Raw genomic sequence first — 22,520 nt, 5'->3', positions numbered from 1 at the left:
CCAATGAGTACTGTAAATCCTACTGGTTTTCCCCATGATCCTGCTGCATGGCTTTTGCTTAAGTAATTTACTCTAGCTTCGATCCTGAAAAAGAGAATCCAAACCTGTAGCATAAATATGGGTAGAGATACATTGCTAGCAAGCGATACACAAAAATCCACCTCACCTCTTCCATTTCAAATGAGTCTGGCAGCTTGCAGTTTAGGTCGGCCAATTTTTTGAGTGTGTGGGACACAAGGAAAGGTGGCTCCTGTCTTAGCTGGTCTTTGGCAGGCACCTCACATGCAGGAGAACGGTGGGGCTGTTTTGCAACCAGATGCCATGAAGCCCAGGTTTTCCCCGATGGACTCGGTGGACAAAGGGATGTGGGGTATGCCAAGGCACCCTTGTCTCTGGGGATTTGCTCCTGGGTCAGACAGCCCAAGGTGACAGGTGCAGAAAAGCCCGTCTGGACTCTTCCCCTCTCAGCAATATCTGCACAAGAACGAGGTTGCTCTTTCTTGCCGGGCGAGTTGGCCTCCCCATGTGCCAGCGAGCCCTGTTTGAGCAGCGTTGTCTGCCGAGAAGCCCTTTTCAGGAGCTGACCTACTCTTCTCCACTTTGCTCGTGTGACTGCAGGTCTGTTCTTCACAGCATGTAAGAGACCAGCCTCATCCCCGCCGGTGTCCTGTGCTTTGGTCTGTTGGGTGTTGACGTCAGTCAGCAAAGACGAAAGGGCACTGGTTACGTGGTCAAGTACTTCCAGCTGTCGAAAACGTTCTTAAGTTTGGCAGAATGGAAGGCAACATGGTTATTAAAAATATAAGTTGAAATAATCAGCTACAATGATTATTCAAACTTGTCATTGCCAAGAAACTTACTAAGTACCTCATTCAAAAGTGGCTAAATTTTTCCATTTGCTTTCAGAAGATCCATTCAGGCTTCATACAGACGTCATTGCATAGTTCTTTATATTAGACAAACACTTATGCAATGTTGAATTCATTGGGTCAAGTGCAGCTGAATACTGCTCCGTGTGAATAAAGGTTACAGAATACAGCCTGAAATTCTCCGGTTGGCTGGGCCAGACTTGGATGCCATTTTGAGGACTTATTAAAATTCATGTGAATAAAGTTATTAAAATCTGATCTCAAATGTTTACAGCTGGCAGCTGTCCAGGATAACTGCAAAATGCATATAGACATTAACTGATAAAAATTGACCACAGAAGCTATGTTCTCATTTTCATAGCAGCACAAAGCAAAACACTTGTACCCCAGAAACGCATAGCTGATGTATAAAGGTTCCCAGAGTTTTTTCATTGTGCCAACCCTTTGTAATTTCTGGGTCATTTTTTCCATGACATAACATCGAAAGAGAAGCAAATAATGTTTTCTCTAAGGGATCCTGGAGATTTCCATCACTACAACACTATGAAGTTATTTATACAAAGAAGCGCAACACATTTGCTTGCAGACTGTGTCTGTACCTATCCTGAGGCAATGAATATGTCACCAGGACTCCTCCTTCCTTGAGAGATTCATTGAGGACAGTAGATGGCAAAATGCTAACTTTCTTGGCTGCCATTTCTCTTAGAGAGCAGCCAAATTTAATACAGTCTGCACACAGGCTGTTGGTAATGCTTCTTCTCTGACAATTAGACAACAAAGGGATATTTAACATGGATCAGAGTTGGTCCTTTGCATCAGGGGCCCATACCGTAACATATAATTCCTGATAGTTACTATAACTCAAGAATACTCATTTTTTTCTTTGCTCCAGACATTACCTGATTTTTAACACTGGAGGAAAACATTGCCATTGCTGCTGCTTTTTAAAACATGGTTTAAGGTTTCACCTGATGTTGTTTAAAGGACTTATCTGATCTATCAGTACACACATTACACAGTGCTGTATAGTTTCTATTTGTGTAAGTTTGTGGTGTCAGAGTAAATAATTTTTGGTTTTGTACACCCACTGTGCTACCACACGCTCTCCATGTAAAACACGTTTTATCCTCAGTATTTCATCTGGTTCCCACTACATCAAGCCATAAAAATGCCAAGCGCTAATCTCCTTTGACTGACAGTGGCAGAGCAGTCCAGTCCTCCTTTTGATTTGAACCAGAACCAAACTTGCTGTGATTTGAAACAGTTTTTACGCACTGCCTAGCTTTGGTAAATTATTTCAAAGAGCTTGGGACACCTAAAGAACAAATCAAACAACAAGAGATATAATAAATGAACAACACGAAAAATCCCCTCACTCATGTGCAATGTAATAAATACACAGGTCGTGAAGAAATTATGTCAGGGACAGCTTTGCTTCGTGGACTATTTCTCTCCAGGCAAGCAGTCCCTTCAGTTTCTAGGGGTGCTCCCCAAGGGTTGTGCCTCAAATAGGCAAGAGGCTGATAAGATCTCTGTAGTCCCTGCAGACTGCTGCAAAATAGTCTAAATCTGCAGCACAGAGATGTTAAAGGACATAAGCAGGGATTCATTTTCACTAGAAACTTCAGTCGAAACAGCAAATGGCTGCGCTGAAAACAAGATCAATGAATCTTCAATAGAATCTGTATCTTTATAGGGCTTCTAATGACTTTATGATCAACCATTTTATAATTTAGAAGGGAAAACTGACAGTTTTGTTACTGTGTATTACATAGGCTGACGTATTTATCTACATGAAAGATTTGGAAAGTCTTCAGTAGGCTCACAGTGGAATGAAGGAACACAGAACATTTCCAGAGCCAGCAAGAAATTTTCAATCAACAACTTTTTTTCACAGCAAATGGCAGAATTTGGAAAAAACCCATAATTTTCAGTGGGAAAAATCAAGACATCTGAAATTGCTCAGTTTTTCTCAGGAAAAGTAAAAATGAAATCTCGACATTGTCTACTTTGTCATATATTAAAATATTTTCTTTTTTAAGATTGTTTCATCTTGAGTCTTGGCAATACTGCCTTTGCTTGAATCGAAGCTGTACTTCAGAAAAGGTATTTAGCAATTTACATTTCATTTCTCGTCTAGGGGGTGGATTTACTAGCTGGTATGTATCTCCAATGATGTGTGCACCTCTCTCCTAGCTGACCTGTGGTGGTCACAGGACAACCGTGTATCATGGGAAATGGCATCTACCTAATACACTCATCTTACAGAGGAGAGCGAGACTTGAACTACAGCTCCAGTGAGGGGCTTGCAGCAGCTGAGACAGACAGAAATGAGAGTGAAAAATCCCCAGAAATAAAATTCCAAACCCCAAGAAGATTTAGATGTGGCAGTATGGATAGGTGATACTGAAATATGGTGGGGTTTATTATTATTATTAAGCATCAGATTGAAACATTTCAACATTTCTAAGATGTTCGGAAGCTTTAAGTTTTCAAAAACTCTGGGTATCAACATATTCAGAAATATAATCACTTTTCACTTAACATAACTTCTGATTGTCAAGTGGCTTTATTTTTTCAGTTAGGAAGTCAAATACCACTTCTAATGAGGTAATTAAATTTTCACCACTGGCAAATGATGGGGATAAGCTTTTCTTTTCTTTTGGATCTGCCTGAGAAACATGTATTTTAAAGGTCTAACCAGCAGTGAAAGAGGTCTATAGAACTATATTCATCACAAGCAGGAAAAAGCCAGACAGAAACAGAAAAGGACTGCAGTAGGAAATGAATGAAATATGAAAATGGAGAGGGATCACTCCGCTATGGAAGTCCTTGGTCTCTCTCACCTCCCTGTCCTCCTTTTTTCCTCCAGGTTTCTTGTCTTCCATATTATATTTATAATCTTTCTCCTTATCTCTCACTTTCTCAGAGTAATGCACGGCACACTAAGTCAATTAACTTTCTCTGCTGATTCAGAGAACAGGAGAAAGTAAACTGACAATAAGATAACCTCTCAGGCATTCACTAATTCAGATTCCACAATTTCTTCCTTTTCCATTAGTAGAGACAAATGAAAGGGATTCAGACTGTATTTGCATTGAAATTGTTCAGTGATAATAAACCACAGGGTGACAATAACTGAATTCATCCAGCACGTCTCCGGGTACAGTGGTTCAATACGGTCTTGGAATCTCTAGAGTCTGCCGCATTTTGGCACTTTCATTTCAGTACCCTGGTGAAGCAGTTCTCAGAGAGTAAGGAGTCTGGAGTTCCCTAAATTTTTCCTGGAGAGGTAAATGCCATGGAACATCTCCAGATCTGAACCTTCTACTTAATTAACAGAGAAGGGTCTTTTTCTGGGTCTTCTACTGGAGGCCTTCAAAAGCATCTATTTTCATTGCCATTACAGGGAATGTAGGCTTCTGCTTTAGAAGAGCTGGCTCATTTTAAAATCTAATAAACATAAATTTGCCATTCCTCCTTCTTGCTGTACCTCACTGCAAAATCATTAGACAACCTAAGGTTTGCAAGATTGGAAAAAAAACAGTTTGCAAACAAGTGCCATTTGAGGATATTCCACAGGCGATTGTATACTAAACCTGATACATCCCTTTTTAGCTGTAAGTCCTCTCCTGGAACACCAGCTGCAGAAGGTACTTGTGCAAGATTACCTACGTGGTCACTGAGACAGACTGGCTTCTTCTAAGTGGTGGCTGGATGATCACCGCAGGACTTGCCCGACTCTCTCCACTTGCTATGGAGATAGAAAGACTCTACAGTGGTTAAGCTCCTTGCTATGGTGCTTCAGCTAAATGCCTGTAATTTGGCGCAGTGAACCAGGCTGAGGTTAATCACCGCATTAAGGAAATATGCGGTCAGTGAAAAGGAAAGAGGTAAGTATCTCTGAAGGATGAATCCCACCTCTCTGGACTAAATGTTCCCAGCCCAGGCACATACTTAGGAGGCCTAAGCAGATGGTGTGAAAAACCCCTCCCAAACTGTCAAAAGCAAGATAATATGTTTTGATGGACATTACAGCCACCGAAACAGAAATTCAAATCTTATCTTACTTCACAGCAACTCCCCCATACAGATAAGCCATTAACATGTACTAAGAATGCTCCCATTCAGGATGACTGCAAGACGAGTCATTAAATTCACATCTTGGCTTACCACTGCCTGCCTTCACTCTGCAAACTCCTTCCCTCAGAGGCTCTTTCTCTGCTCTCATTCCCTCCTAGTTCGCTACCTTCTTCCCTGAGGTCTCCATCCACCATCCACTCATACTGATTACCTCTGTTCCCTCTCTCTGGGGAATTACAGAGAGAGAGAGAAAGTGAGAGCTGAGAAACCTGTTTGATGTGTCAGTTTGCTGTAAATATTGAAATGTGTGCACGGGGCTTGCTATAAAAAAAAAAGAGAGCAGAGAGAGAGGAAAACACATTTTCCACAATGCTCTGACATTTCTGTTTCAATTCTCATTCCATCCATACTGCTTCCTTGGTGTAATTCTAAATGGGAATGCATGGGCTCTGCGAGAGATCCTGCTTCGCTGAGCATCTTAAATAAACAGAAGATTTCAAGAGCCATCTGGCTATCCTGTGCAGTGAACATGAGGGGAAATGGTGTCAAAATTGGACTTTTCAGATGGGTGATATACCAGCAAATTAACAATGCTATTTTAACGCAGATATATCTTTAGGGTGAGGACCTTCTCAACTGCAAAATACACAACATGAGAACTAAAACCATCTAAATGAATAAAAATCAAGACTGTGTGCCTTAAATGCTGGGATTTTATTGTTCTTAAAATACAATCCTCATCTACATCTTAGGGCATATTTGAACCACAAAACTGTTAGGTTTTAGTTAAGGATTTGTGAGTCTGATGTACAAGCTCTGGCAGCTCTAGTCATGGGAAGTTAAGACCTTGTCATCTGCTCACCATGTTTCCCTGTGAGGGGGGTCCTGCTCTCACCAAGGGGGAAACGGAATGCAAGCCCACGTCTGGCCTGGCTGAATTCAAAATCCTGTGTATTGGCTCGCACCGCCCATGATGGTGGGTATGCGTTGCTGGTGAAGTGACTGGGGCAGGGGACCCATGTTCAATTATGCAACCTCTGCGACACCAACGACAATCTCTGGTGGTGGGGTAGGTCTTACAAGGGATGGGCAGTTATGTTTTAAAATGCCACAAGCTGGTAGCTTCAGCACATAAATCAGAGTCCACAGCTGAGGAGAGGTACACATTAAGAAGTATCATTGCCACAAAGGCATATATGAGGATCTTCGATGTCTCCTGAATACGTGTCCTTTTTTCATGTTTTTTATTTCATTAGCCTCTTCTTCCCTACCCTCTCAGTCCCCCCTGCTATTTATTTTACCTCCTGGCTAAAATTCCTCTTTTTGCCAAAATGTCTTTCCTTACCATATAGGTTTGGTCTCTCAACATCCATTCGCTGCTTCTGAGCTTCCAAAAACACTCGGACGTTGATCCCTTTTGCTACAGAAGTACCACTGAGGAACCGAGGAGGGATTTTAGTGCAGACATCAGGTTCTTCTGTACCAAACCCCAAATCAAGAAGAATCTCCACCGGATCCTTCTCCCAGAGTGCCAGCCATTCAGTGATGCTGTGGTGAAAACATCAGGATTATTTACACCACTGTCTTGGTACCACTTTTCTCCTGCAGTAGCTTTCATATGGTTTTGTATTTGTTAAATAATTCTCTTCACTTCTTTTCCCCCTCTTGTGGGGAGAACTGCTTAAGTGAAAGGAGTAATTTTCAGCCACTTTGCTAAGAGATTAACACACGTTCCTCCCCCCAGAGGAATTTGGTGGCATGGGATCTAGATAGCTTCGCAAGAGGAACATTAATAAAAGGTGTGGGTTCACAGCTCTGCAGGCTTACTTCTCTCTAGACGCAGTACAGACAAGGCATGCTGCAGCTGCCGTAAGACCTTGCAGCCTTTCACCTTCACGTGGATTCAAAGCCCACTGAAGTTTCAGGTAGGTTGTTTGGTTTTGTGTGTAGTTTTTTTTTTTTTTACTGGTACAAATACATTTGAGATCAGACACCTGTTATTAAGAAGGTCATTTTGATCTTGTTAAGATGAAAGAGGAGATGCCTTTTACAAACTAAGACCTTGAACTGCTTATTCAAAGTCATACATTTGTTGGCCTCTAAATGGGCTAATTCCTTGTATTCCTCGCTGGAAATACATGGAAATAACTAACCTCTGGGGTGCACCAGTGAGTGAGTGGGAAGAGCTGAGACTGTTGCATCTTGACATAACCGGACTTTCCGAAAACTCTTGCAGGGACCTGGTTGGAAAAAAGCAACAATGAAATGTGTTTACTCATGTGCTCCTCTGGGATGTCATTATGATTCTTTCCTAGAGTAAACATTTGCATTTTGTCTTGGTTTATAACGGCACACAATAGCAATGCCTTAGAAGAAGAGTCGGCATGAGAGCGTGGCAATACGCTTATTCTCAAGAACAGTATGTTACAGTAGGTGTGAGAACGTAGGTGTGAGGTACCAGTAAATGCTAATTATAAAGGTGGCAGAATGGCTCACTTTTGACAGATGGTGAATCTTTGGGGAACCTTTAGGGAGCACGGTTTCTCTAGCCACCTACTTCAAAAGATATAATTGCTCTTAACAAAGTTTTGGAGAGACAAGGCACAATGAGTTGCAGCAGCAGGAGCAGCACCTGAGAACAATTCTGTGGTTTGCTGCTCATTGTGTTTGTATCTGCTAATCTGCAGAGAAATAACTGCTTTTGAGAGCCCGCTCACTGCAAAAAGAACATCCTGCAACATGGTAGTCTTTCTCAATAGGTAAGATGACATGCTTTTGTTACACCCAAGCTTAATTTTACCTACACATACCTATCAAGATCAGTAGCAAATGTGTATATACAGCGGAAGCATTGCATTGATCATTTTATAGTTGCAGGTTATCCATCAGCTCACATCTGAAGCAGGCCTTGAGGGATATGTAGATTTTTGAACTAACACTGTTGCTATCAGTTCAAGAGAAGAAAAAACCCCCCAAAACCTAAAATTCCTCCTTTTGTCAAAAAGAAAAGGAAAAAAAAAAGAATTTATAATAGATCTCTATGGTATCTGACACCTACCTCCTGTAGCATTGCACAGTCATTTGTACCATTTCTGGTACTGACAAGGAAACTGCAAACAAGAAGAAATAAAAATAATTTATTTTCTTACCTTTTTTTTTTCCCCTCAAAACAGAAATGTGTCAAACTAAAGACCAAAAGACTGATTGTATTATATAAGGAAACATTTTAAACCAAGTATCAAAGTTGCAGAACAATAGCATTGTGGGAAGCTCAACTCACAGTAGACGTTAGTCATAAATAAAGGTAATACATATTCAAAGAAGGGGAAAACAGGCACCTTTATATTTCATAAACAGGTAGTGGTACACCCTAAGCCCCTGCTATTTAAAAGTAAACACTATGAATTGGGTTCCACCATCTGCTGCAGAGCTGTTGAAGATATACATACAGCAAATATGATGAAAATGCTTTTTAATCCCTGCTTTTTGAGTAAAAGAAATGCTTTTAAAATATATTATTTTAAATCCTCATTCCAGCACGTGCTGGTACAACTTTTTTGTGTATAACAGCTTTTCAGGTGTAATTCACTGAAATATTGTGAGTATTTTACTATTGATTTCTCCGGGCTTTGCATCATGCTCTAAACGTGTTTGAGCAGAGTGAGACAGTTGCAGGACAATTGCAAGTTTCTGGAGGAGAAAATATTTCTCCAAGAACTGCTAACATTGTTTACTGGACTCCCAAGTGTGCTATACCTATAAGCTGTAAGGTATACATTTCATCATTTCACGATGACGAAATGGGAATAAGTCAGATCCAAATATGCAATCCCTGTAGTCATCACTTCCCCTCCTAACACTGAAATAACACACTTGTTAATCCTCTGAAATCTGGGGTAGCATTTGCCTAAGAGCGCAGTAGATATCCTTCTGCGTTCCACAAGAAGAGTACTTTCTGTCTAGCTTTTAAAGTTTTCTATTTAACAAAATTGTGTCAATAAAGAAGGAGAAAACATCCTTTCACATTCTCTACTGGATTATTCTTCCGCTCGTAAATTCTAACATAAGTTCCTTCTGGCTTACTCAGTGCAAGGATATCCATCCAAATTGAGAACATAAAGGTTACTGACATCCTGTAATACGCTGTGGTAACATAAACCAGACTTTCTAGCAGCAAACCGAGCATAATTTGAATAAGAATCAGCTTCTTGCTGTATGCCATTTCCTACTCACGTGCCAACAGAAGCTGTATATTCACTATAAAAATGCTTAAGAATGTAAAAAATCAGATTTTAAAGTGAGACTTAATACAATTTTTCCCTAGCAGCACGTAGGCACTCCTCTCTGCAACAGAACATTATACCACAAACTGGCTGCTGCTGTGATTTCCTCAGTATCTCATACTGTTGGGACTGAATGAATACAAGTTAAAAACCTAGCACTCTGAAACACTGGTCAGGGTGTTAAGTAAATCATTTAATGATGAGAATACTGGTGTTTGCAGAAGGTGTAGGAAATAGCAGGTCACCAAAAACCAAGGGTTGAGACTCGTGATCGGGTGGGCAGAACTTGATAGGTTGCTGCAGGTTGGGTGAGAGGCAGCAGCTGGTGTGGCTGTACCCTCAAACCAGGTAAACTCTGGGTACGACACCTTAACTATCTTTTGTTGTAGGCTAAAGTAAGCTGAATTGTCCTGCACTGCTGTGGGTCAAGAACATGCCAACGTACTGCGACCAAGGCTAAGCCATCCGACCTGTTAAGTGACAGTAAACTGCTCAGGATCCCGTGTCCACCTCGTGACTTGGACAAACTTTGCGCTTGCAGGTAGTGCAAGATGGGCCACTTCACTCATGGTTAGAGTCTCCGCTTCTTTCTCCAATGAGATGACTCTCATGAGAAGTTCCTCATTAGAGAGCTTGACATTTTGAAATAATAGAGATTGTTTTCTCCATATTTAAGAGGTCGCACAAATAGTAATGGGGAGGGTACAGTATTTACATTTCCTGATCTGTGTAAGTATTTTGTTCCTGACACAAGAAACACTGAATCTCATTACCAAACTGGAAGATACTTTGGGGGAAATAATGCCCTTTAGAAATCTGTCAGAAAACCTTATGAAAACAAACAAACAAACAAACAAAAAATACTTTGTAAACCAACTGTGGTGCTAATTGGTGCTCTGTTTACTGCACATCTAAGTATATCTTTGCTTATGAATAATATATTTTGCGAAGCAAAATGTGGCCTCTGATACTTGAGGGAAGACAGAGCATTTTAGCCTCAGTAATCTCTGATTATCAGGAGAAAAGATTAAACCACATATTGTTGAACTGCATCTCTTACTTATGAACCCAATAAACAAAAACTGTAAATATGGAAGCACTGTTAAACAATATTTTGGGCTTCCAAAAGTGCTAAAAATGTGAACATTTTCAGGAATACATAAGGAGGTGTGAGGTGATTTGGGCTTCTGGCTCCTTTCCAAAAAAAAAAAAAAAAAAAAAATCTCTGAATTCACTACATTCAGCAGATCAGGAAAGTAGGTGAGAACAAGTGAGAAGTTCTGCATTCAGGCAGAATTTCAGTCACCTGAAACTCTTGTACCATAACTTCCAGACCACTGTGCCAACCTGTCCTAGAAACCTCCACTCCTTCAATGGAAGAGAATCAAATTAGGCCAGTGGAGAAAGTAAGCCTAAGACTTCTCTTGAAGACCTCATGTGAAAATCTTCTCATTAGGGCTCTAAATAGAGGAAAAAAATATACAGCTTACCCATGAATATCAGCTTTTCCCAATAACTCCCCCCCTCAGAGGTCTGTGGTGTTCGATATTTTGTAGTTAAGCAGTCCTTATTAGAAATGACAAACGATGCTCTGTCTTACCTGCCTGCCCTTGACCTTGAGGTTTATCCCCAACTTGTAGATATACTGTAAGATTAAAACCATTAAAAAAAAGACAAAGACATTAAATCCTCAAAAGAACAGCTGCTCTTTTCTGAGAAGAGGTGAGGTGAGGGAGGCAGCCCGATGGGCACGCACAGCACAGGGCACTCAGGGCATGGATGAGCTGCGTGGGGATGGCTGGTAGAAAAACAAAGCCATAGGGTCACCTTCTTTCCTGCCTGTGAACACATCTACTTTTTCCTCAACATACATCAGCCTCCGTTAAGTGTTGAGATTCAAATCTCGCGTTTGTGCTGAAGTCAAAGACCGTAAAATTTTAGCGTTCTGCATGAGTAAAGTCTGTCACTTCTGAACTTAAATTTTACTAAGAATCTAATTAAATCAGCTTATCCAGGGCAGGAGTGAGAGGAAGGGAAGAAAAAGCCCTTTCAGTGCATCACATAAGAGGCAGCTGTACGGTAGCTCTCAGCTGATCCATGTCTGCATGGTGACATGGTAATTATTATCGACACCAGTAATAATAGCAAGCCCTACACTTCATGAGTTTGGTTGACTTGGCCTTACCTTGCCACTGGAAAATGCTGCTATGCTGTTACATAAGATTACTGCTATTTTTTGCTCCTCACCACACCTCCAATCATTCAAAAGGCTGGTTGTTTTGTTTTTTGGGGTTTTTTGTTTGTTTGTTTGTTTTGGTTTGGGTTTTGGGGTTTGTTTTTTTTTTTTGCTTCTCTGGCACAGCCCTGCCTCTAACCAAATACACTTCAACCACATTTGCTTAAGCGGCAAATGCATGAAGTCTTACTGAAGAGTTCATGGGAAATACCAGTCTTTCAGACTTTATTTTTATCCCAAAGAAGGTAAAAAAAGTTAAAAAAAATTCAGAATTTTGGTTAAAAAAAACATATTCAAGTTTAAGTAAGTACAAGGTTAAACTATATTTCCCTGAAGCAGCACATCGCCTCATGGAGTTGTAGGTATGTGTAACCACAGTTTGCGTCATAAATTATGCTTTTGCAGCAGGCTACATCTCCCTTGGGGCACCCAACATTGTAAAATTCCCATGATGTAGTGGGCAGCTTGAGCAGAAACCTATCCAGACACAGGATGGGAAATGCTACCCTTCAAAGCATACTCTGGAACTGAACAGAGTGCCGAGATACATTTCTCGTGAGGCACTGGGTCATAAGCAAACACGTCAGTTCAGACTGAATAGTTGTGAAAGAGTATTTTGATGTAGGTCAACAAAAGAAAAAGCTCATTCCTTGGTTGAAATCAGCCAAAGCTTTGTTCTGAGTTTTCAGGGGGTCACTGTTTTCCTACAGGAAACTTCAATATTGCAGATTTTGTATTTCCTATTGTAGAAATCAGGTAACAACTAATTAAGTAATGATGTGATCCAAACTTGCAAAACACAAGTATTCAACCAGTGATGAATATTTTCTTCTATAGGGTCTTCTAAAAATAAAAAGCAGAGCACTTAGGTAAAATATTGCCAGATCAGTTTACAGCAATTAACCACCTCATTGTACGGCTTCATTCTTGGTGAATCCTGGAATGCACAAGAAATATTGGGAGAAGGATATAGTAATTTCCATTAGTAATCTGAGAGCTTTTTTTAACCAAATTTGGAAGGCAAAATAAAATCCTGAATTATTCATTTGTCTGTATTATCTGCCAGTTGTCCATATTCTGGAAGTATCCAGCAGTCCTACAGAAAATGGAAAACTAGCTTTTCTGATTCTGCATGAATGCATCCCGATGCACAGTTCCTGCATAGCTTGGAATGGGAGAGACAGTCCACTCTTGTGCGGAGGGAGGATTATTGCCTCTTTTTTACCATGCAGGGTAAGCGCAGCACAAGTCATCAACCTTGTTTGCCCAAGGCCATGCAGGAAGCCTGCAGCAGAGCCAGGAACAGATCCCAGCTCTCCTGCCTTTCCATTCAGGTTTTTTTCAACCCAAAGGCAAGCTAAGATGGCTCAGAAGTATTTAGCTCATTGCTGAAAAATGCTACGGGCTGGCTTCTTTTCCTTCAGGTTTAACCAAAGCCACGGGGACCATCAGTTTAAGGAGCCACCTTGCTCTCTGTGACAGAGGAGGGAGGGAGGAAAGTGCTGATCTGCAAGGTGGCTCAGTCAGAGGTAAGATAAAGAGGGAGGCGTTTTCGTTGCATTATCACGATTCAATGGTGCAACTCTCGTTAACACAGCAAAAAGACAAGGGAAGGCTGCAGCAATCAGAAGTCTTTACACTCAAGTCTTCAGAGATCTAACTTTGATGTGTAGAATACAGTATATATGGATTTGCAAGGTTACCCTGTCTTTTGGGTTTTGGGTTTGGTGGTTGTTTGGTTTTTTGGGGTTTTTTTTATACACTACAGAACAACAAAGCTGCTTTAACACTGTCAATCTCTACCTAGCTGTAACCATGAAAGCTCATTACTGGTGCACTGCAGATTAAACCAGCATATTTACTCTAAACCAGTCTTTTAGGTTCCCTTTATGGTTGATGCAAAGTGGCAGTTCACCTGCATTAGGAGGAAGAGACAAGGGGCTCTTTGGGAGTGCTTCTTCTCCACTGACCAAAGCAGCGGCCTAGCCTTGGACTAAACACAGAGCTCTGGGACGGCTAGTCAGACGATCCCGGGTGTTAGGTGACATAACCTGACAAGCAGCACATCTACCCTGGCAGAAGTGAGAACAGTAGAACAAAGGCGAATTTTTGATGAAAACAAGATGAGATTTTGCAACACATGGTGATTTTTTCCCCATCCAATGAAGAGAAAGGAGGCAAACCGCAACCACAAGTGTTACATTGAGTATCGATTTAAGTACCTGACACTTATAAACTGGCCTGGGGAAACAATCGATTTATGCAAACTCAACATTTTAAGAGGGACTACAAACAGGTGCACAGATTCCACCAGAACTTCTGTGGGCAAGAACAAAAGATAGAGAATAACCATGAATATAGAGTTAAGTGATTAAAAGCAAAGCACGAATGCTCGTCACCAGTATGAGCACACTAGTACAGAAAAAAAAAACCCCTGACACTACCCTCAGTTGCCATGGAATGCTGAGAATCTGCAAAATCCTTTTTTCTAGTCTTACCAAGCAGTGGTGGTCTACCACTTTTGACAGTGGAGAGTCTTCATCTAGGTATGTCCACGATGCTCTGCGGTATAACAGAATCCCTCCCTTGTCCATCTCAGGGCTATGGCCGATCCGTTGGCCTGGGTCTGATGCCATCTCACAAAGCAAGCCTGAAAACTGAAGATCCCCTGCCCTTACTTTATCTGCATTACCTGGGGCACTGCCACCACTTCCTGAGCAAAGAGCTCATTCTCCAAGATGAGCTGCAGCTAACAGAGAAGTGGTTTTATGACTGTCCTGGCTTGAGAAGCCAAAGCAGCAATGTCTAGGTCTGCTGTAGTCACATACAACAGCCAGATGTGATGCCAGAGAGAAAACTATTAACAGTTAAGGTGGGAAAAAAATTGCTTTGCTGTCCCTTTTATGGATGTTTTTCAGGACAAATAAACCAAGATACTTAACATCCTTTGAAATAACTTAGATTTTTAGTTTTAGTTAGTCATTTGTCATTTCATAACAGGGTTGAAATCAGTGGGTGTACATTTTCTATTATTGCTTTTTAGGAGACCGGAAGACTAATAAAAAGCCGTAAGTAACAGACTGAAAGAACAGGTCAGCAATCTCCTTTTTGCAGAGGATGGGATATACAGCAGGAACTGTGTTCCCGAGTCCTTTGGCAGAGAGAGTCCAGAGTCTTTTCTTGCTTCCTGTGGCCTCTTCAATTCCTTTCGGTCTGAGCATTTCAGTTACACAAGAATGGTGAGAAAAATACCTGTAGCTGCATTCGGTCAGAGAAAAAAAAAAATTAAGGAAATGGAGCCTCCCACCTGTTGGTGAAGTTGCCAGGAGAAATGCCTGGGCAGCAGGAGGAGGTCAAAGAAAGGACAGTAGTGTTTTTGGGGAGTAAAGGGGGAGAGTGAGGCAGAATGACCATTTTTTTCATGATAGGATGACTCACAGCAGAGGACACACAGTGACACACCTTCTCAGGGTTAGAAGTCAAAGTTTAGAGCTAGTTTAATTGAAATGAGCTTATTTCCCAGCTGAGTAATCCACCGGCCTGATTCTCCATTGCCTGATGTCTTGCACAGCCATTTACAGCAGGGCACAACGAGGGTAAGATGCTACAATGGGACTGAACTATAAATGACACAACATGAAGGGCAATAAAGAGTTTGGCCCCAGATGTGGGAAGTACAGAGGTAACTTCCATTACATTTAATTAGTGCTATCACCATTAATTTCCTGTGCATAGACAGCAGAAGACATCCTTTTGATTTCAAATTAATTAACACATAATGATTAATCTGATAGGGTACATCTTTTCAGACAAGAGTGTCCTCTTGATCACAGTTTGGGTGCCAGCACCACTCATCATCTGTGTGTTTTAATTTCTAACTGCTCTCCAGAAGCAAATTTAGCTCTGCAAATCTGTCGATGGAATGAATGACTGGCTGGTTTCCATGTTCTGTGTGTTTTGTTCATTTGATAACACACTGAGAACATCTTGGAAACCTCTTTTTTTTTTTTCCCCCCTCTTTCTTACCTCTCCCCCTCCCCTCCAAGGAGGTTTCAAGGTAGAAATTGAGAACTCTGCATCAGTGAGAAATTTATACCAGATCTTTACTACAGAATGCAAGAAATTAAAAGTTTCTAAAAATTGAAAAAAACACATAAACAGTTTATGGCAGGTTCCCAGACAGATTTGTCTCACTTTGGTTGCCAGCATTTAACAGAACCGTTCTTCTTGCCACCAACTACAGTAAAGTGTGTTTGTTTCACTGAAACAGGATCTTGAACTTCATCAGCTTCACACCATATTCCTCACACTGTACGGTACCTACTGGATAGCGCTGTTAATATTACTCTTCCCTTTCCATTTGTCAAGTGATTACTCAATCACACTTGGTTAATATTTATCCACTTTCTTTAGGCATCTATGAATGCAAACATCTCCATATCCAGGTGCACTAATACTGCAGGAGACAGCACACAGTTAACTTTAATATTGACAAATATGCAACTAAACTTGTAGTTCTACAGATATGAATTAGGAGGTAGCAGCGAAGCTCAAATACTTTGACTTAAGAAGGCCATTAAATTCCCAAGACATTCCATTTCCGTACAGAAAAGTATTTGAGCATATTTATGGTGACCAGGCTGTTTTGGCATGACAGCACAACACAAAGTATGCTTTTGCACTACAGAATGGAGAAAAAAAACAAATGCTTTTTTCAGATCCCATAACTAGGATGATAAGTGTTTCTAGTATCAACTCTATGAACTCATATATATAGTTCCTGAATCAATCACTGCATTTAGGTAACTATTTAAAAAAAGAAAAGAATGCAAGGAAAACAGCAAAGAAGATCCTTCATACTATTACTGCGGAGTCATTCACGTAACACAGTTGTGTTTGGCATTCTGGCTTAGCTATGCTTTTTACAGCAGCTCCATCAGGGAGAAAGCTCATGGTGTATCTATCTACCCACCTCTGCTCCAGTAAACAAGAGGAAAGATGCAGCTAGCACAGTGCCCTCAAGCAGAAGCCATCAAAATTTCTGGTCTGCAGTATTCACACACTTCAGTTGCCATTTACTGGGACAAATCACTGCTTGAAGACTGATGACTTATTTTCTCTATGTCTTACTAGAAGCAAAAGGAGATGACAAAAACCTTTTCAGTCTTCAACTTTAGTCCCTGACTTTGGGCAACTAAATGAAGTTGAGGTCCCCTTTCCCTGCCCATCAACCTGCGACTGGTTAAGCACGCTGAAATCCTAGCTACTGTAGGAAGATAGTAATTCATTTTGTCTCTTCAGCATGCCTGCCATTTGCATTGAAAGAAATGAAGGACACTTGGTTTGATATCCAAAGCACCCCTGGAACATCCATGTGAAAATTCACAAGTGAAGTCACTCCAGGGAATGAAGCTTTTCTGGAAGCATGCCAGGTAGTGAAAGCTTGTAATAACACTTCAAGCCTCCTCATATGTTGGTAAATATAAATTTGGGTAGGTTTCTGTCTGTGTGAAGCTTTTGGTGAAATTCCTGCTCGGAGGCCACAATATCAACTTGCTCTGCTCTTTTCAAAGCAGAAGTCCTAGGGCTGATTGTCTCAATCAGTGTTGCTTACTGTGAATAACCGAACTGGAAGCTGATGGTATCATCATGCTGCATTTTAATCACAATGTAAGCTCACTCTTAACTGAGAAGAAACATAACAGATAATGCTAAATAACAATAGCTAAAGATGTTTCCATTTGAAACAGCATAAGACTGTGCTGAAGAGGGAGAGAAAGAGGTGTATTTTAAGATTCCCAGATACACAAGGGAAAGGGCATAAATTCAGCGCACAGGTTGTCACAAGCAAGGAAACAAAACAACAGTGAAAACAATAACAATGACAATAATTTTGAGGTACACTCAGTTTGAGCCTGGTCGCTTTGCTAGAAAACATCCCCTGGCTGGTTAAAAGAAACAGTCTATGAAGCTATGAAAAAAAATCAAAGCTCTTTAAATCTGGAATTAAGCTCTTCTAACAGGAACTAAAACCAGAAATAATAATATAAGAAATAATAATATTATTTTTATCATATCTTTAAGATCATAAGAAAAAAAAAAAAAGAAGGCTTTCTAAAATTTTTAACAACTACAATGAAAAAGAATTTATAACTCCAACCTGTATGGCTTGATCCAGTTGTTAATATAATGGAATAGTTGCAGGCTGATGCATCTGCGCCTCTGCTCTGCCACAGACCCAAACTCTGAAAAACTGGAGGACAAGAACTGGTCGTCTTGGCTTGGCTTTCCACCCTTGGCTTTCAAAGATACCAAGAAGGGCAAGGAAAGGCTGTTTGCCAAGAAGTGGTGTTTAAGTTGACAGTTCGGAGGGATGATGTTTGCTTAGCCTCTGGGCAAAGAGAAAGCAGAAATCGGGACTAGTCTAGTTTTTAACAATGAGAACGCTAGAAAAAGACAGGATGGGGAAGAGCGGGTGGAGGAGTGAGGGCAGCGATAACTGAAACAGGAAAAAAAAAATCCAAAGAGAAAAAAATAGCTAGAAGTTGCTTTGGTTACTTCCATTTCCAAGAAATATATTGCTGTCCCTTTAACTCTGAATGCCTCTTTGGCACATGTACCAGGGGAAGGATTACACTTTACTAAGGAAGTAATGCAAACTTGTCTTCATTTGGTTACCATGGATATGGCACTATGTGAAACAAAGCCTCCCATTTGCATTGCAAACAGCCAGGAGCAGTGAAGGACACCCAACTTGATATTCTGGCCACAGAGTGTCCCAGGTTCCTCCTCGTGACTGATCACGAGTAAAACAACCACCAGCTTTGGTACCAAGAGAACAAGGGTAAAGGATGTTGCATTTCAGATGAAGAAGGAAGAGGCAGAATCTTGCACATCTGCACAATAAATGGCATTTCTTGTGCTACCTACTGTGAAATAGTTAACGCATAGGTATGGTGATCATTTAGCTTTCCAACTCCCCCCCCCCCCGGGGTACTAGAGCTGAATCAATATGCTGGTAATCTGGAATAAGTAATTTCCACAATCACTGGAATGGAATAGGAAGCGGCCAAGTCTTATGATTGCTGGGCTTTCATGCAACAGTTTTTATCTAGCTGAGTGTCCTCTTCATTCTGCAGAAGTACTGTATAAAGTACCTTAATTTTATACAAAATCCAGTTAAATGAGCAAAATGAACGGTCCCCTAAGCAGACCTAGTGGGAACCAGTGCAGTACAGTTAATAGCGAACAGGGAAATTGTCTTGTTTCCCTAAAACAAATTGCAGATGATTGTTTGTCTATTAGATTGCTAGATTGTCAGTAATTCTTTTTTATTGCTTTAAACTCTGCCAGATATATAGTTACACATCATTTTTATTTCAACTGACATGGAATACAAACAGTATGACCCTGCTTCTATGGATAGAAATTGCCAAATTGCCATTGGTTTGAGTGAAAAAAGAACGGGATCCCAAAGAGTGAGCCCACATCCATGCATCAAGGGTTTTCTTTCCAAAGGATCTTAGGCATGGATTAACCAGAACAGTAGATCAGACATTTGACAAAAACATTGTTTCCTCCCTTAACACTGGACTAGGCACATCTCTGATGGGGCCAGGGCAGCTAAATCATGCCAGGATACTCTTCTTGGCTCCCCACTTCAGGAGAGTGGCCCGCAGCCGGTGACAGGGCACCAGCACCATATAAGCAGCTTTCCTTTGATAAGGAAGGTGCAGTCAGACCTCCCTCTCTCCTTACACCACCACTGTCTGTGGGTACGTGGGGATAATTAAGACCACCAACCCTTCAGCTGCCCACCAAAGGGTCCATAAAATAGTAGCTTTGCACCAATATAATCCCACTCACATCGGCAGAATTGTTTCCTACAGGTGGCTGTAGGAGCAAGAGAAGCATCGGACCCAGATGCATTTTGTCTTTCTTCTAAAGCAAGCAACTGGCGCATGCCTAGCCCCGAATGTTTTCTAACACTGTTCACAGGAAGATCAAGTCCAGTGCTGTCATGTCCCTGAGGAAACATCGTGAGCAAAGAACAGGGAGCTCTGCAAAAGGGTGAAGTTACCTCTTTGCTCTGCTGTCCCACCTCTACAGAGGGTCTCTACAGACCCTGTAGCAGCACTATAATATGCACCCTTGAGACCGGTTTTAGAGGCACACAGCAACATCACCAGACCAAGGTCTTCACGTACCCTGAGGATTATTTCACCATTAGGGCTGCCGGAAACACCTAAGTTAACTACCCATGGGACAGAATCTGCCAGGTCCTTCAGTGAATGTTCTGCTGGGGAGAGGGACAAGTGTTAAACACAGAAATACTGCCCTAGCCTTGGGGTGTCTGAGTAAGCACCACTGGACTTTATATACACATGCTTCAGTCTTTTCCTACCCTTTCGGAGCACCTGGCAATGAAATAAAGCCCTGGATCTACTCTTTCCTCCTCCCTCTCTGCACCGGCCCACGAAGCAGGTCAAGAAAGGAGGAGGAGGAAGGTGGGACTCGAAATGGGAGCAAATACCTGGACTGGCAGCTCTCTCCGCATGCCTCCGAACACTCTCCAGGGCTTCCCAGTCCTCAGTCTCCCCTTGCAGCGGTGCAGAGTGGGGATGCGTTGCCCATGGGCTGCTCTTAGGGCTCTTCCAGATGCACCCTGCAGCAGCAACAGGAAAGCATAGGAAACGCCAGTGCCAGGCCGTCTCGTCAGACCAAAGCAAACGTAAATCCTGAGTACACGAAGGTCTCCTCGAAAACTGAACTTAGCATTTCGTTTACTTTCAGTCCCAGCCTCCTGCCCTGTAGGATCCTTTCCTTCCTCTGCAACAAAATTGATTAGGAAACAGTTTTCTTGGCATTTCTTTAAACATTAGTACACCGGCCAGTAAAGATGTAGTGAGGTAGGCAGAATGGTAAGTCTCTTGAATGACAAAATGACTCAGAGTGAATAATCTATGAAAAGCAGTGCTCCAATCAATAGGTCTGTTCCCTCTCTGTGTTCAGCCCTCTGTTTATTTTAGTAAAAAGCATTTTGTTGCTTTAATTCTATTAATCCTGCACAACCACAAGAGGGATGGGAAAAGCAGCATTCCCTTCCTCCTCACGTCAGCCTGACCGCAAATTCTATACGGTAATGCTGAATCTATAAATGGTAGACATCCTGCTATTTCCACTGGTTTCAAGAGAGCTACAAAGAGATATTCCAGAAGAGATAAATGGCCTGCTATTTTTATTTTTAGCATTGTCAGGGCCAGGAATAACTCACCCTGACTCTTATGGACAAGGCTAAACTTGCATAACTGGAATTTAGAACACTTGTTTTTTTTGTCTCAGTAAAACTAGGATCTTTAAGTCATAAAGGATACAGCAATAGTTAAGTGTCTTGGCCCTTGCAATGTCATTCTTACGGGGCTCATTTCAAAGTATAGCATCAGTGCAAATTATTTTTACATTTGTTGCTATTTATAGCAATGCAGTTCAAGTGGAATCTGGTTCTCACCAACCTTTATATCCCTACCCCACCCTTACATATGAGCTCAGACTTCTTATTTGATGATAATAGTTCAAAAAGCCAGTACCAGTTATGGGATGGGTACGCATTTCACAAATATCTCAGTAACATCCTAACATGGAGGAGCAAACACTGATTCTGCTTGCTTGCAGGTAGTCATACCTGATTTTGCCATGGTTTTGGAAAAAAAAAATCACATAGCTTTAGGTTAGTTCACAAGCAGCCGGGCTGACTTCAGTCAGAAGCCAGCATGCTTGGTATGTGTCAGCATATAGGGAGAGAAATCAGATGAGGCCAATCTCCTATCTCCAATTAGAGATACTACATGTTCACCAGAATTGCTCTGACAACTGTTTAGCCATAATTACTCCCTTCTTTCTCCCTTCAGTACAAAGTTTCAATGGATTTTTCTTTCATCTGGAAGTAGACAGATTTTGCCCCAAATTATTTCCGATTTAACTGACAGTCACTTCAGGTCTAGTTCTGAAACTAGAAAAAGTCGACTGAAAATTACCCACTGAGAATTTGGCTCAGGCTTTGTCCACACTGGACTCTGAGAGCCATCACGAACATTAGTTTCTCCCATCTGTGAACTGGCATAGGAAACCCTGAGGGCAAACATTTTACTTTTCTGTGTTGATAAGAGTATGCTTTGCGTACCGGGAATGCACGGGGGGGGGTCTGTAAGTATATGTAATCTTTTGTGTTGTAGGCCATATTTTATGTCCCTTAGTCAAACAGAGATGTCATTTAAACAATTGCTAATCCTATCTCTGTGTCTGAGAAAACAAAGAATATAGTTGGCAAGTCAATAACTTCATCTGACTTTATCCTGACCAATAAAACCACATGGCTCAATATCTTAGATAGTGGTATCATTAGACACTGTATATTTAATTACTCAGTGACATAAGCTTCAAGCTTTAGCTGCTGGTAGTAACATTGTCTCATGCACATGGAGTAATGTACTATGAGAGACACAGTCGTGCCGCGTTAAGACACACCTTCCCTCTCTATTAGATGCATTTGCACACAGTGGAACAGCAGAAAAGGAATTTTGTCCATCCTCCAAAGACACTTCCCTTGGCATCACCCTTCTGCCAGCAGCGCTCATCTGGGGCAGGCTTACAATACAAATGCAGCTTCAATAAAGAATAAGGGAAAATAAAGAAGGCTTACCTGGGCCAGGACGGGTACCGCAGAGCATGCTCTGACGCTCCTTCAGAAGCCAGAGGAGGGACAGGTGAGAGTCTCCAGCAGCTCCCCCATCTCAGCTCAACAGCTCTGAAAATCTCTCGCAGCTTTCCCATTCCTAAAGGAGAAGACAAACATTTGCCTAACCTGGGCTGATATTTTCATAATCTCCACCCATTCATGCAAAAAAGAAACCTGTTTTTCAAATATGCTTTGTCTACTCTGTGTCACATAAGTGTTTTCAAGAATAGACGTGTTCAGGAATTTTCATACTGTTAAGTTTTTTTCTTAAAGTGGTGCTGGAAGTTGACGTGGCACAGATTTCAGGGCCCGTG

The 22,520-nt window shown here is 41.4% G+C and overlaps 1 protein-coding gene across 12 annotated transcripts in view; it reads right to left on the bottom strand.

The window, feature by feature from the left end:
- Positions 1–22,308, bottom strand: part of LOC129203736 (protein phosphatase 1 regulatory subunit 17-like) — a 90,789-nt gene extending 68,481 nt beyond the window's left edge. For 6 of the 12 annotated variants that reach the window (XR_008576131.1, XM_054818594.1, XM_054818596.1 and 3 more), the window contains exons 1-6: positions 22,171–22,288; positions 20,005–20,136; positions 8,011–8,062; positions 7,106–7,192; positions 6,298–6,500; positions 167–759 (exon numbers count right to left, since the gene is read on the bottom strand). Coding sequence is in view for 11 of the 12 variants with exons in the window: in XM_054818594.1 (XP_054674569.1) it covers positions 167–759; positions 6,298–6,500; positions 7,106–7,192; positions 8,011–8,062; positions 20,005–20,136; positions 22,171–22,198 (1,095 nt within the window). In the remaining variant the exon portion in view is untranslated. Of the gene's footprint in view, positions 1–166; positions 760–6,297; positions 6,501–7,105; positions 7,193–8,010; positions 8,063–16,443; positions 16,523–17,631; positions 17,884–20,004; positions 20,137–22,170 lie in introns of those variants that run through there. The other 6 variants (XM_054818597.1, XM_054818598.1, XM_054818602.1 and 3 more) reach the window with 6 other exon arrangements.
- Between the last annotated feature and the right edge of the window lie 212 nt (positions 22,309–22,520).

This window comes from Grus americana, chromosome 2 (genome assembly GCF_028858705.1).
Source record: "Grus americana isolate bGruAme1 chromosome 2, bGruAme1.mat, whole genome shotgun sequence".
NCBI lineage: Eukaryota > Metazoa > Chordata > Aves > Gruiformes > Gruidae > Grus > Grus americana.
This window is presented reverse-complemented; position numbering and strand designations above follow the sequence as displayed.